Here is a 15321-nt window from a genome sequence, read left to right as displayed (position 1 = left end):
CCCTGTACAAAATGTTGTACACTCATGCAGGATGGGAAAAACAGTAACCTGAAAAAGGAAGCTGAAGTAGACAAACTGAGAAGGGAAACAGGTCTGAAGACATGAAATTTCATGCCCAGGAGCTTAGACCCAGTAACTGGACAAGGAATAGAAAATTCTTGCTTTGTCAGCTTGCTTCTGGCAGAGCTGCTTTAAATAGCTCAGAGGTCGTTAGGTGAGAAAGATAGTGTGTGTGTTTACACCTTGGAAAGGCATTGAAGATATAATACACCATGAATTCATAGTTTATTTGTACAGTATAGCTGAAGCAAAGTGGAAATGCAAGCTGAATATTTTTTCTATAATTCTTTTCCCTCCACCCTTCCAAAAATAACACACATTGGAAACACTGGAACTTTCCATTTCAAAGACTGTAACATCAGAGTCTAAAAGCTAAACTAGCTGCCCTTCACCCTGCTGCTACAATGCAGCTACTTTTGCAGCCTGAATGTGCCCACTCTCCCCATGGCACACACACAGCAAACAGCAGCTGGAGAAGGGAAGGAAGCAGAGAATGCTGTATGCAGGTGGCATTAGGATGTCAGACTGATTTCATCCCCTGAGGAGTTTAGTTTCAGGTATTGTGAAAACCTCTGTGAGATCCAGAAAGCCTTTAAAGCAGTGCTGTCCCTTCAAATGACCAGTTGCAAACTTGATCACAGTTTTCCCTGGACTTGGCTGCTAGTTACAGAAGGAACTTCTAAAATGACATGCAAGTATCCAGCTGCCATGCCTGCTTCCCTCAGTCACATGTCTCTGGCTATTTTTAATGTGATATAGAAGCCAAGCTAACTAAAAGATTCTTTCTGGACGTTATCCTGAATGATGCATGAAAGTTGCAGTAACAAGCTGGTTCTTATAATATTTCCTGCCTTTGCATTTTGGCTTAGCTGGCACACAAAAAGTATATTATGAGAAGTGATGAAGTCCTTTTCCTGCATACACTCTGCTCTGCACTGCACTCCTCGGGGAATCATTTGCCCTTTGTGTCAGTCTTGGTTGGCTCAGCTTCCCTCAGAAGCTGGCTGTCCATTAAAAGGAGTGTGAGGATGTCCACATGGAGTCAGACAGTCTGGTGAGAGTGCCTTCCCCTTGTGTTTCCATGCTGCCAGACACCATTCCCTGCAGAGGGATTTGCACTGATGATGCAGCAGGTAAGGGGACATTACCCCTTAAAAACATGCTTGGAGGGCTGCTGTTCACCTCGCTTCCTGGGTTGGCAACATTTACAGCATTGTTGCTCACTGTCCACAGGCAAGGATAGTGGCTGGAAAAAAAGCAGCACAGATTGAATGACTTATTTCAAAGCATTTAGCCCACATAAGACTTGCCACAGTTAAGTCAATTTTGTTCAAATCAAGTCAATCTGTTCAAATACATCGAACAGCTATTCAAACCAAGTTACCAAACCTTGAAGATCCTAAGTGAAAAATCACCAGCAACCCTCACACCTGGTGACCTTGGAGGGAGGCATGGAGAGAAATGTACAAGCATATGTGAGGTTTCAAAATTTAAGGATGTTTTTATATGCCTCTGTGACTTCTCTTCTTCCTGTCTCAGGAACTGAGTCCAAAGAGTTTCTAGAGGGAGAGGTCACAAAATCTCAGGATACTGCCTAGCTACTATGGTACAGACACTGAGAAGAAAGCCTACTCAATCAGATAACAGTGAATTTGAAATTGCTGCTGATTTTCCTGACATCTAAGTTAAAGAAGAAATTATTGCATTCATTGGTGAAAAGAAGGGAAAATATTTGATAATTAATTGATTCTCTACATCTAAATTCCATCTGTTCCTAGAATAGGATTCTCATTCCATGCAGGATAATAGTGAGAAATATAGGAAGAAAAATAATTTGGTTTTAAAATGCTCACAGATTGTAGACTAAAATTCTTTGTGGGTGTTCCAAGATACTGGTTTTCAGCAGTGCTGGGTAAAAATGAATCTCCCATAGATTTAAGAGCAGAAGAGAATTAGCTTGTCAGAAAGATCTGCCCAGGAATATTGAATTGGGCACTTAGGACACATTTCAAAGGCTGATTAAACACTGATTAAAGTTTGGAACAAGGATAGTCCTACAAGCCTCAGTGCTCCTCATATCAGCAGTTTTCCTGTAAACTTACCTGGGTCCAGGGCTGGTACCTCCCTTTGTATGTGGCAGTGAGAGCAAATTATTGTGTGGAGAGGATGGCAAAGTCCAGCTGTCATGTCCTGAGAATACCTGAAGATTATTGCTGGGGCTCTCCAATAAGTTAACTTCGGGGAGGAAAATAAAAAGCAACAAACAAATTCTCAGTGACTATTGCAGACATTGTCTTAAGACAGCAAGACACAGACAGGCTTAATGCAGCAGTCTGATCAGGTTCCCAACCACAGGTAATACAACAAAATTCCCAACCATGGGTAAAAAGGCAAAATTCCCATGTTCATTCAGAGAGTAGCAAGATGCCATTGCAATCAATCCCAGCTGTGATAAAAGAAAAGATACAGCATGACAGACACAGGATTTGCATTTTTATAAGTCTGACTGATAGTTTTTCGTAATTGACATGTATCAGGCAATGTTTTGATACATATTTCCTCATGATTTGAGCTAAAATACTTAATAAAATTTTATAATACTGCCCCATTCCTAGAAATTTTCAAGACCAGGTTGAATGGGGCTTTGGGCAACCTGGTCTAGGGGAAGGTGTCCCTACCCATGGGAGGGGGCTTGGAACAAGATGATCTTTAAGCCTTTCAAGCCGAAGCATTCTATGATTAATGCTCCCATTAAACAGGATTTTTTGCTAAATTATAATTAGCAAGCAGATTACTTTATTGCTACTCTTCTTTCTGATACACTTCTTCTGATCCAAGTAAAATCAATTTTTGGAACTCTGCACCCAGATCTAGAAAGTGAAAGGGACACAAAGGATGTTCTGACAATACCAAAATGCCTCTGCCTCACATCAGCTCCTACTCGAGAGCTGCTTTGGCTTGAGACCTCAACTGTGTCATGGCAGAACATCGAAAGAAGACCTGCAATGCTCCTTTTGTATAACTGGAAGCTGTAGTGAAAGCAAGATCACACACTCTCGTTTATCATTAAAAGTGCAGCAGGTACCAGCTCTTGGTATCTCTTATTTTGCTGCCTCAGTCACCCTGGGTGCACAAAGGGCCCTGTGCAGGTTGTTCCAGACACTCACCATGCCCTTTCCTACCTCTGTTGGGCTGATGTGGCCAGAAATGTGTATTCTATCACCATCTGTTGAAGCGGATGGGGCAGTGATTTCTTTATCTCTGTGGCACATATTATCTGCTAATGGGCCGTCTTCAAGACTAGATGGGGCAATCATCTTTAACTTTTCCACAACCCATCCTCCCTCCAGGAGGATATCATCTGCTGCTGAGCCATTCAGTCCCACTGCATGACTGATAAAATTACATCATCCCATTGGGAGATGCTCCAGCCAGGGAGAGGAACCAAGCCTTTCCTACCTAGATAAAAACTGAAATTTTGAATAGAAGAATACCTTCTTTCCACTGGATTCAAAAGGAACACCAGGCATCATCTCGAGACCTTCAGAGGAAAGCTGCACCTTCTACAGGAGCACTGCTCCAGCTGAACCACATCTGCCACTGCAGGAGGATGCAGCCAACACTTAATGGGACTGCTGCCAACACCCTGACTGATTGATGGGGTGTTAGGTTGTATTCTGACTCTGTCAGTGTTTTGGAATTGTTCTTTGTAATACTGTATTTCTATTTTAATTTTCCTAGTAAAGAATTGTTATTCTTATTTCCCCAGTCTTTGCCTGAGAGCCCCTTAATTTCAAAATTATAATAATAATTTGGAGGAAGAGGCTTTACATTCTCCATTTCAAAGAGAAGCTACTCCCTTTATTGGCAGACACCTGTCCTTTAAACCAGGACATGAGTCTCAGCTCAGGCTGGCTCTAGTGCTTGTGCTAGCAGGGCAAGGGGAGGCGGGCAGGGCAGCAGAGCAGCGCTGCAGGAATACCTGTCGGGGAGTGGTTCCTCTGCGCGTAGGAGGGCGGGTAGGGCGCGGCGCGGTGGCTCCGCAGCGCGGGGAGTCTCTCGCAGCCGTGCGGAGCCTGCCCGGCCGGCCGCGACAACGCGGCCCCCAACTGGTAACTGGAGCTGCCCGCGGCACACACCGGGTCCGGGCTGGAAATCAGCCAGCCGCCCACTGCGAGGCAAAAGAGACAACAAAACCATTACCAGTGCTGCATTAAGGTGCTGCAATGCAACTAAGAAATACTTGCAGAATCAGCTGTGCCTCGGAAATACCGAGCAGATTTTAATATACTGGTTTGTGAAAGGACTGACAGAAAATAGCAACTCCCCCCTGGCTCACCAACTCTAAAAACAAGATCTGAAAGCAACCAGAAAATGTCACAAACGTTAAAGAACAAATGGAAAAAACAAGCTATCAATAATGCAAGTACAGTCTCTGCTCCCCCTCATTTTTTAAACTGTTTACCTATTAAAAGTAATTTTATAGGTGACTTAAGTATCCACAAATGAAAAAAAAAAAAATTAAAAAAAGAAGGAGGTAAAAAGCATTAAAAATATATCATCTTGATTTTCATATAATCTAGATTCGTTTCAATGTTGAAAAATTGGATTGTATGGAAAATAATACCTCTGCAGGACCTCTCACATTATTTCCTACTGTGAGATCTCTTCAATCTTCTTATTTTTTTAAGGGTCCTTCTCTATGAACATAGTTCAGGACTCAGTAAGTGACCAGTATGAACCAGTTAAGCAAGGCCCAGGTTCCCAGCACCCATCATATCTCACAAAACTTGCAGCTGATATAAATAAAAACCTTACAGTGAGAATATGTCATATGTTGACCTTCAGAAACTGTCTCTGGAGCATCCTTAGAATGGTTTCTGAAAAGCAAAATACTTAATGGTAAGTGTTCTCATTGAAAAATTGTAAAAGTATTAACCAGAACTGTTCAGTAAAAAAATTGAGAAAGTGAGCAAAAAAGGAAGGAAATCCCTCTTTAACCTTGCTAGGCAGCAGTAGACCTTCCTATGTTCTGCCATAAAGGAAGCAGGAGCTTTTTTCTGATGACATAAACAAAAATGTTACTGAATTTGTGCCATATTTGGGTGCTGACCCTGGAATTTTAAATCTACCTGTGGGCACCATTCCTGCTTGCAGGAAAGCTGAGGGCAACATTCTCCCTTCCCCAGCTGGAAACCGACATGGAGACACAACAGCTTCTTAAGTGGTGAGAGGAATGAAAGGAAATACAGATTCTCCTGCTGGCACATGGGACACTTCACATGTCAGAAGATAAGCAGGCCCAAACAAAATTCATTAGAAATTATGGGCTGGAATGCATCATTTGGATACAAGTGCAAAGATGTGGGTGATGCAAAGAAAATTTTGCAAGATAAACTACAATTAATTTCTGATAGAAGCATTTCTGACATCTTTCCTTTAATAAACCCATCATAAATTATCACACAGACTTAATAACAGCAGCGTAGTTACACTGCAATTTGACTTCATCTATGCTGTTTGACAGCTGAAGTTAACATTTTTTCTCCCTGACCTATCAAATTACAGGATTCACTGGAGTGCAAGTACACTGTAGTGAACATGTGTGGGGTATAACACAACTGGGGAAGCTCACATCATCTCATTTCAGGCTTTCTGTGTAGACAGAGATAAGTGCCAGGATTCCCAAGAGCATGTTCACCCACCTGAACACCTATGGTAATAATTATACAGCCTCCCCAATAATGCCTTTGGAGTAACTCTGAATTTAATACAGAAGAAACAATATTCAGTTATGTAATTTATCTTTCATATGGCAGTGTCGCAGTTTTAACCATATCAGCAGCAAAAAGCTACCAGATCAAAAAAAAACAAAAGATGAACTCACCTTTCCTTTGCATCCAAAAAGGCTTTGGCAAAGGGATTATATTTGATTTTGAGAGCTGTTATCTTGAGATTAGAGAAAACAAGGCACATTAGTGAAGGCAATTGGAAATAGAAACTTGACAAAATATCCTCTAGAGTAATCTGAGTGGAACTTCTTGGGTTAGCCTGAAGTATATCCCCACCCTCGATGTTTTACAGGGCTGGATAGGAGACAGCTTTGCTGGGTACTGATCAGTGCCACAGGCAAAACAGCAGCTGGGGCAGCCTGGCATGAGCTGGTCTGGTAAATCTGGTGGAATGGTGGACCCTTTCAAGAGGGTTTAAATACTGAATTCCTACCAGGTACGAATAAAATCCACAGCAACATTAGCTAAGGGATGTGGCATGGGAGTTAGCAACTCTTACAATCCAAAGCATCCCTCAAGGGCAGAAATTTTCCAGTGAACTATTGTGTTGTTCTGCAGTTGTATGTATTCTAGGGAACATGGAGAAATAGGTTTATTATTACAGCTATCAGCTATTGCTGGAGAAAAATATTGGACTTGACTGTAGGGCTGTTTGGCTTTTTTTTCCAGTAAAGGATTGGGATGCCAGGACAGATGGACCAGTCTGGAACAGCTGTGGCAGGATATTAAGCTAAACCTGGCTTAGTACTGGAGCCAGACACACTAGATTAGTCAGTGTTCTACTGCAGAGAAAAGACAGAGTACTAGACTGGCTGGAGTGTTGCACTGCATGAGACTGGTGGGGAAACAGGAAAAAGGCACACTGGTTGTGTAGTTAATCAGCTTCAAAGAGACCTCCCCAGTGGTGCCCAGAGCAGAGCGTGGCACCCACCTACCTCTTCATTCTGGTAGGCAGTCACGGCTATGAACTGGGTCTCAGGGAAGGAGCAGTTCATCACCATCCGGTGGGGGCCTCCTACACGAACTATGTGCACCTGGGGCTCGTATTTGTGCAGGGAGTTCAGCATTATCTGCAGGACACAAAGCAGAGAGACAGCCCCAGTGCCACCCCGGTACCTCAGAGCCACCCTCTGGCTCTGTGACAGAGCAGCCTCCACTGCTGAACCTCCCCAGCAGTGACTGCTGAAGCAGGAGGGCAGGTGCCTTCCTCCCCTGCAAGAGCCACAGGCTGATCAGAAAGAGACTTCTCTGGACTGTGTTTAAGGCTTTGGATGCAGCAGCATCCATGAGTGTTTGTGTTAGCAGCTATGGCCCTCAAACCACAGGGCTTCCACTGCACTAGAGGCTGCTGAAACAGCTCAGGAGCACACCCTGTCCTGCTTCTGCTGTCTGTAAGACTCAAAATCACCATCACAGAAAAGGTGCCAGGGGGAAGCTAAGGCAGCCACTCAATCTCCTCTCTGGGCAAGATGAAGTGTATCTAAACAAGCCTTGGCAGATGAACTAACCTGGCACTAAAAGCTGTGAATAGCATTGATTCCAGGAAGTCTATTAGGTCCTTTAATTGGCTCTAGTGCAAGAAAAAAATTATTTTTTAAAATTTGTACTTTGCAAAGTGATGTGTACATACATACCTATACATATATATATATATAAAAGAAAAAATGCAGCTATTTGCATAAAACACTGATAGTCGTCAATTACTTTCTAATACCATCACAGAAGGGGCAGCTGAAGGACAGAGTGGGGACATGGTTTACTTCAACACTGTGATCATGATTTCAAAAGAAAGCAAAGGAAGCTTCAGTCATTTGTTGTTTAGTAACTTTTGTTTGGGTTCTGTTTATCATGTGGCTTTTCCTCTCCTGCTTTCTACTATTTTCTTCTTCATATATACATAATGTCCCCCTGTTTTATTCCCCAGGGACTCTTTAACCCTTCAAGTTTCCTGTAGCTTTTTTACCCCCATGCATATTTTTCTGAGGTTTTTGACTTTTCCGAGATCCTGGACATAAGAAAAGCATTTGCAAATTCAGATCCTGTTCTATGCTCTACAATAATTCTTGTGTTCTGGTTCCACATATGGTTCTCCAATCTGTAAAACCTGAGATAATTTCCTACCTCATTACAGCATTAAGCTTACAGAGGTACCTCACAAACCTAATGGAAATAACAGACTGAGAACATATAACATTTCCAAGAAAGAAATGGATTCTGGGCTGACAAGTATCATCTACCGTAGGAGTTTTGTACAAAACAAGCGAACAAAAGGTCTTGTGCAACATTTTGCCTTTAGATGCATCATCAAAAATAAAATATGAAACAAAACTAATTTTCCTGTTTGCATTTTTAAGGGGTTCAAAGAGAAAGTCACTTATTTCTGTCTGGTACATGTGGTTTCTTTCCAAAGGCCTAAGCTGATTCAATAGAATATTGATAATTATCATGATGCAGAAGCAGACACAGTAATTATTTCATTTAGGAGCAGCCTTTTATTCTGCCATCTGACTCCTGCCAACATTCCACTTACACCAAACAACATTGGGGAACACAACAAAAACCTAATACTCATGGCCATTTTTCCCCCCTTTCTCTAAAGTCCTATGTAAAAATCCCCATCACACAAGACCAACTCTGAAAAGACCCCTGACGATTAAGTAAACCACAGCACTCTGTCTCTCTTAACATCAAGAAGTCCATTAAAATCTGAAAGTGCCAATTAAGGCCTGTTTATCCCTGTTTACATTTGGCCTCCAGAGAATAATTGGCATCTGTGGGTGAAGAGGACTGTAAGGGCTTCTATAATTATATAAATGCACCCTTGATATTTCTTGATTGGTAGGTGCTTGCAATTGAAGCCAAGAGGTGATTTGGAAACATCAGGCCATACCTGCCCACTCCCATTGAGCTTGTTGGTAAGTTTGACTTTGCTGAAGGAAATGGCCGCTTTCATCCAGTGGGCCCCAAAGTTGGGAGAGTCTGGGTGGATGTAGACACAGCTGTGGTTGGGTGGCTCTGGTTTCCCAGCTGGCACCCACTCTCCATTGACGTACTTCCAGCGGTGGCCGTCAGTCGGAGCGAAGTCCAGCAGGAAGGAGTACATGGCGTTGGGATCCAAGCCTGACACGCTGATCTTCAGGACAGGGAACATCCGCCTGGCCAGGGAAACAAAAAAGAGGGACCACTGGGAACTGGTTTTGAAACTCTCTCCTCAGTATGTTTGCTTCCAGATGCTCACTGACTAGTTCAGTATAAAAAAATCCTCCCTTCCTTCACTCCACGCTTGCCATCAGACCTTGCACCTGGCAGTTTCTCCAGTAATTTGGTCCCACACTTCCATACTCCCTGACCTCACCAGCTTGACCATGTCCTTTTCCTTTTAGCTCCGTCTAACATGCAAGCTCTAAATTTCTACCCAGCCTTCCCCTAGCTCATGTGTTTGAAACTGAAATCCTGCCTTTGTTTATTTTTGGGAAAATGCTCCTTTTGTCCCTAAAGGTCCAATGCCACCTTTTCTCAATACCTTTTTTTTTCTTTTGTAAAAAAGATTTGCAGGAGCTCACATCTTGACTTTCAGTGGTTTTCTATCTGTCTCAGTGCTTGTGATTGATGCCATACAGCTCTGAATTGGCACCTGAAATGAATTGGCCTGAAAGTCTGCAGCAATACAGCTAGTAGGGCTCCAACCCTTTTAGGAACTGGGAATAATGTGTGGACAGCAGAACAGAGGTGTCTCCCAGCAAAGGTATCTTATTCATGAAGCTTCTTAGCTTGTCAAGGAATACATGTAATTGCTGTTACATATCACCTCCTACGTTCCTCTTCTGTGAGTAACCAGCCTCCCTCCCTCAGACACCTCCATACTGACCTCTCCTGGCAACTGCAATTTCTCCATGCCACATTTTTATGGACCATAAATGCCAATCAAGGCCAATGAATCTTTGAGGTCCTTTTCTCTATGGGTACAGAGAGAGTACACCAAACAACCACAGGAATGGCCTGAGGTCCATAGCCATGGGTCTAAGGTAAGGTAGCTCTCGAGGCTTAGGTAACTGTACAAGACATTCAAAATACACAAGAAGGGAGCTGTCTTAAAGGACTGGAAGTCTGCCCCTGCAATCATACTCTGTAGTGACACCCAAATGCAAATTGCTAACAGTTTCCCTTAACATTCCACTCTTCTTTCAGGATAACTTTATATAGTTTTTGCTGCATACATTCAGCGCCTTCTGCTGACAGGAAAAGACAGAATTTGAGAAATTTGAGATTTATCATCTAATATTGATACAGAATCAGTGCAGTATTGAAGAAGATATCATAGAATGGGTTGGCATGGACGTTAAAGATCATCTCGTCCCAGTCCTTGGACTGATGTCTCCAATACCTTCCACTAGACCAGGTTGCTCCAAGCCTCATTTAATCTGGCCTTGAACATCTCCAGGGATGAGGCATCCACAGCTTCTTGGGGCAGCCTTTTCCAGTGCTTCACCACCCCTTGTATCACTCCTTGTCCTTACAAAAAGTCCCTCTCCAGCTCTCTTGCAGCTCCCAGGTACTGGGAGGCTGCTGTAGTGTCTCTGTCCTCTCCAGCCTGAACATACACAACTACCTCAGCTTTTCCTCATAGGAGAGGTTGTCTCCTCCAGACTTTCTCCAGCAGGTCAATGTCTTTCCTGTACTGGAGACCCCAGAGCTGGATGCAGCACTCCAGGTGGGGTCTCACCAGAGAAGAGCAGAGGGTGAGAATCCCCTCCCTTGCCATGCTGGCCACGCTGCTTTAGATGCAGCCCAGGATGTGTTTGACCTTCTGGGCTGCCAGTGCACATTGGCAGGTCGTGTTGTGCTTCTTGTCTACCAACACTCCTGAGTCCTTGTCCTCAGGGCTGCTCTGAACCTATTCCCCACCCAGCATGCATTTTAATACAGAACCATAAAGTTCACTTTATGAGGTTTGCACAGGCCCCACCCTCAAGCCTGTCCAGATCCCTCTGGATGACATCCTGTAGAAGATGTTACCCTCCCTAAAGTACACCTGGGGTTGCTGGCAAACTTGGTGATGAAAACTCCAATCCCTGAGGAACAGCACTCCTCACTGGTCTCCAAGGTGAACCCTGACTTTTCTAATTAAACAGAAGCTTAGTCAAGAATTTATATGTTACACGTGTCTTTCTGATCAGGATGCACCAACTACCAAACTGGATGTGATAAAAACTATGGATGCATTGCTCCTCTCAATGCTTATATTTCCCCCAGTCAATGTTCAAAGTAACACATTTAGATACTTAGTTGAAATTGAATTAGAGGGAAAAATTAATCCACATGAAAATTTAATTTCACTAGATTGCAGAGAGCTATTTGTGTTACAGGCAGATTGTTAATTCCTCTGCCCACAATGCAGGCAGGCTGCTCTGCCTTTTTATTTGAGAGCCTCCAGTTTGTCCCCAAAGGACCTATAGACCAATCCAGAAGAGAATACAGTCACCATCAGTTTTAACCTCCTGTAGCACTAAGATTAGAGCAGTTCCCTGTGTTAACCAGCCTCACTCCCAGTAATTGCCTGCCTCGCTTGGACCAGCATGTTTTGACTGTACAGACTCTAACGATGGAAAACTTACTACCTCACATTTCTGCTGATTAAGTGCCTTTACTGCCAAAATCTGTTTTTTAGCATGGCAAATTGTTATCCCTTAAAATTTGTTTCAGTCAGAATGTTTGTTTCAATGACCAGGTAGGTGCACACGTGATTTCTGTTGCTGCAATAGCCAAGCACTTCAGCCTCTTCAATTTATTTAGAGCAAATCTGCTGCAATTACTCCACAGTAAAGACCTTGAGTGGGAAGATGTTTGATATCAAACTTGAATGTGCAGTAACCAGTAAAGTTGTTGTGGCATTCAACCCTGGAAAGGGCTTCTTTTCCCCCTCTCTTGGCTGCATGCACTGATGCCCTAGGGATTCTCCCAATACACCGAGGGGAACAGTGGCATCTTCCTGTCTCCAGGCAATAACAGGGATTGCAAAATCTCAGGATACTGCCTAGTTGATATGGTATAAACACTGTGAGAGGAAACCTACTCAGTCAGATAACAGTGTGATATTGAAGTGTCAATTGAATATAATAGGTCTGAGTAAAATAGGGAATAGTTTTCCCACTGTATCAGCTGCACCCATTGGGATGTGTTTTGTGACACAGCAAGTAGTTTAATTTTATTGATGTCTATCCTGTTCAGAATATATCTATCTTCCCTAGGAATACTGCTAGGGCAGATGATTATTATAATGAAGTATGATATAGCCACAGAGACATGTCTGTATATTAACACTGAAGTTGGTTCATCTAACTGTGACATTTTGGGACCCTCAGTACCAATTAGAGATGACTCAGAGCAGATGGAATTGTGCATGCTAGAATTTGACACTTGAGGATCACTAATCAATTAGACTTTCATTCTCTGAGATACTCCCATATCATGTTTCTGTTTAATTTCTGAGCTTTGCTAACAATGTATCTGTCCACACCAACTGTTTTAATTATCACACACAGAAGTTCAGGCTGCCTCTTCTCTTTCATTGTAGAACACAGTTTTCAAAAACATTCATCTACCCTTCAGCAAGGATGGTTTAGTTGTACTCATTTAACAGCAGCAGGATAAGATCAATATTGTTTTCTACTGAGAATCTCTCTGGAGACAATCACTGAAGAATCCTGAACCTGAGAAAAACTCAGCATTCATAGGAAATTGTCTCAAGTTTGTCTCCTTTTGAATAGCATGGTTCAGAGTTCTTTGCTGCAAGCCACAGTCTGTATTTTCTTTGTTTTAGTGTGCTGCTGTGTTTTTTGATGAAAAATATTTTCAGAAATGCAGAGATCATTTTTTATGGTCTCTGATGCTACAGTAACTATATTAAAAGGATTAATGTAAATGGCAGTGTGACATGCTTCTGTAATTTTTTATTTTGAGATTGCTGTATGAGCTTGTATGTATGAGCTTGATCATAAAGAACCTATTCCTGCTCTCACTGACATTTCTAGAGATGTCACTAGCTATAGGAAAAGTCTAATCGGGCTGATAAGGAGTGCATAAGTTAAAATAAAAAAATTAGACAGCTTACATAATGAAATAAAAATTACCCATGAATATTCAGATAATGAAAGATTCCCTTAACAACATTGTAAAAAGATTTTATCTACACACTCACCCTAATTTCAGAAAGAATTAGTATCACCATGAAGTCATGATTTTCATTAGCTGTGAGGAAAGAAACTGAAAAAACCCTGTTGGTAAGATGTGACTCCTTGTACCAATTTAATTAATCAGAGGCAAACCCATCTTAGTTCATTTTTAGTCACTTACACTGCTAAGGAGGCAGCTTAAGCTATTGCACACCAAGTGAAAGTCCACTTAAAAGTTTGCTGTAGCCTAACAGCAGTTTTCAAAGCAATTTAAATGGAGCAAAAGCAGCTTCACAATATACAGAGAATCTCAGCAGCAGATTTCTATCAGTATAGGTCATTAGGAGGTACCAGAATGGCAACAGGTACTCTTACACCAAGAGCTGGTACTTTGGGAAGGAAACTGTTCTCTCTGCAGAATCACCTTGCTGAGCCGATAGATTAGATTTTTCATTTTTACTGCTTTCACCTATGTCCCTCACCAAGCTACAGTCAACAGTAATTTCCTCCACAAATTCTGCTAAATCAAAGTCTGCAAAATTAATGAAAGTCAAACCACATGAGCAAATCTTCCTGTCCATGTCTTAATTCCTCTTTTCTATGTGAATCTCCTGAAAGGTCCTGCAAAACACTTTGTGCATGTTGAGGGAGCATCTGGGGTGGGGGGCAGCAGAGGGCTGGGGAAGATAAATTAAATAAAAACCTTAGTACCACTGTGCAAATCTTATTCTGGTAGCTGCTTGTCTGTTATGGGCTGGAGTCTGCTGTCAGCCCTGTTCAGGGCAGAACCTCTGTGGAGAGCTTTCTTCAAGCCAGTGCCTGATTCAAAATTAGCATCTTCCTCACCAGATTTTTCAGTCTTTTCCTGTGCTTTTCTGCATTCCCCAAATAGTAAGACGTGATCCATTTATACCACAATGTTTTGTCCTTCTAAAACTGTGTATGTTAAGCAGTGTTCCACACTTGTTTCTAAAGGCACCAGCAACAGCTGTAGGACCATGGAATTCAGACTGCACATACATATAGAGCACATAGGGCAGTTTTATTGCACCCATTCTGGTACAGATTGCTGGTACAAGCTGCTAATACCCAAGGCCAGAGGGATGGGGGCAGCCACCAATCTGCTTCTGTGCAGTAATTCGAAGTCTACAGGTGGGGATTTGCTAATATAGACTGATGATTGTTAGCATAAGAAGTCATTTCAAAGGTTTTGAGAAGTATTCCCTTGCAATAGTTTCCTTTTTGTGCAATCACAAGTTAGTCAATATATTTTTCCAGCATGCCTCATAGGAGGAATGGTTTGGCAGTGACCAAAAAGAAGCAGGATCACCCCGTGCTGTTCATACACTGGTTTTAGCAGACTGCAAGGCTGCAGTCCCCTAGGAACTCTGGTGTGCTCAGTGCAGTTCTCTCGAGCCTGCACACACAATTTGTCATCGTAGAGCTAAGCCCCCCTGGCTGTCACCTCCGCCGAGCCCGCAGCGCTGAGCAGATCACTCACCTGCCATTCTTGGTCACGATCATCTCGTTAGTGACTTCCCTGAATCTCTGCCAGAGCGTGGCATCCTCCAGGACAACCTGGAGCTGTTTCTCCGTGGGGTCTCCTTTGTCCCTGCCAGCCCGGAGCTCGCTCTCCACCACGCTCAGGAGCCTGGAGACGGTGCAGTCGCTGGGCTTTTTGCACCCCAGGTCTGCCATGACGGCTTTGCTGCCAGAAACTTCAGGTAGCTGCTGAAAAGACAAAAATAAGAAGCTAAATAAAAAAAGAAGTCAGTTCATTGGGCACCGTCTGGCAAACGTGCTTGCCTCACTCTTTTGCCACTGCCTGGCTCTTTCCCCTGGAAGTCCCAATGGGCAGTGACACCAGCGTGTGGAGGTTTACGCACACGCTCCACACAAAAAGAGGACTATCTCCTAATTACCTGTTAGACAGTCAGGTGGGTGGCTGGCTGATGACTCAATTGGCTGCCTTGAAAGAAGAGTCCTTCATCCAAATTAGCATGCTTTTATCTTTTTTCAACCTGAAGTGGGTCTAATTGTTCTGCTTGAGAACCAGGTTTCCATTAATGAAAATTGTTTCATTTCCAGACTGAAACAATGCATGGAAATTGCATTCACACTGGTGCGGACTCTAACTGAAGGAGCTGGGAAGAGTCAAGATAGTTACACAGAGAAGGTTGTCTTAAAATATTTTCACCAGGAATGTTGCCTAAATGCATTAACCTCATTCCTCTACATTCCTAAATCAAAATATAATATTGAGCCTTTCTGGTTTCAGTGCACGAGAAGAAGGCAGC

General features: G+C 42.8%; 1 protein-coding gene across 1 annotated transcript; it reads right to left on the bottom strand.

Annotated features, from left to right (window-relative positions):
- Positions 1 to 359: 359 nt before the first annotated feature.
- TBX19 (T-box transcription factor 19) lies at positions 360 to 15056 on the bottom strand. The gene is made up of 9 exons (XM_079317925.1): positions 14947 to 15056; positions 14526 to 14752; positions 8743 to 9007; positions 6788 to 6922; positions 5948 to 6009; positions 4874 to 4940; positions 4043 to 4136; positions 2163 to 2295; positions 360 to 1306 (listed from the first exon to the last, which is right to left on the bottom strand). The coding sequence occupies exons 2-9, from the start codon at positions 14720 to 14722 to the stop codon at positions 1072 to 1074; spliced, it is 1188 nt and encodes a 395-aa protein (XP_079174051.1). The 5' UTR covers positions 14723 to 14752; positions 14947 to 15056; the 3' UTR covers positions 360 to 1071.
- Positions 15057 to 15321: the final 265 nt, after the last annotated feature.

The sequence above is a fragment of the Erithacus rubecula genome, assembly GCF_903797595.1.
Source record: "Erithacus rubecula genome assembly, chromosome: 1".
Lineage (NCBI taxonomy): Eukaryota > Metazoa > Chordata > Aves > Passeriformes > Muscicapidae > Erithacus > Erithacus rubecula.
Note: the sequence above shows the minus strand (reverse complement) of the source record. Positions and strands in the feature narration are given on the sequence as shown.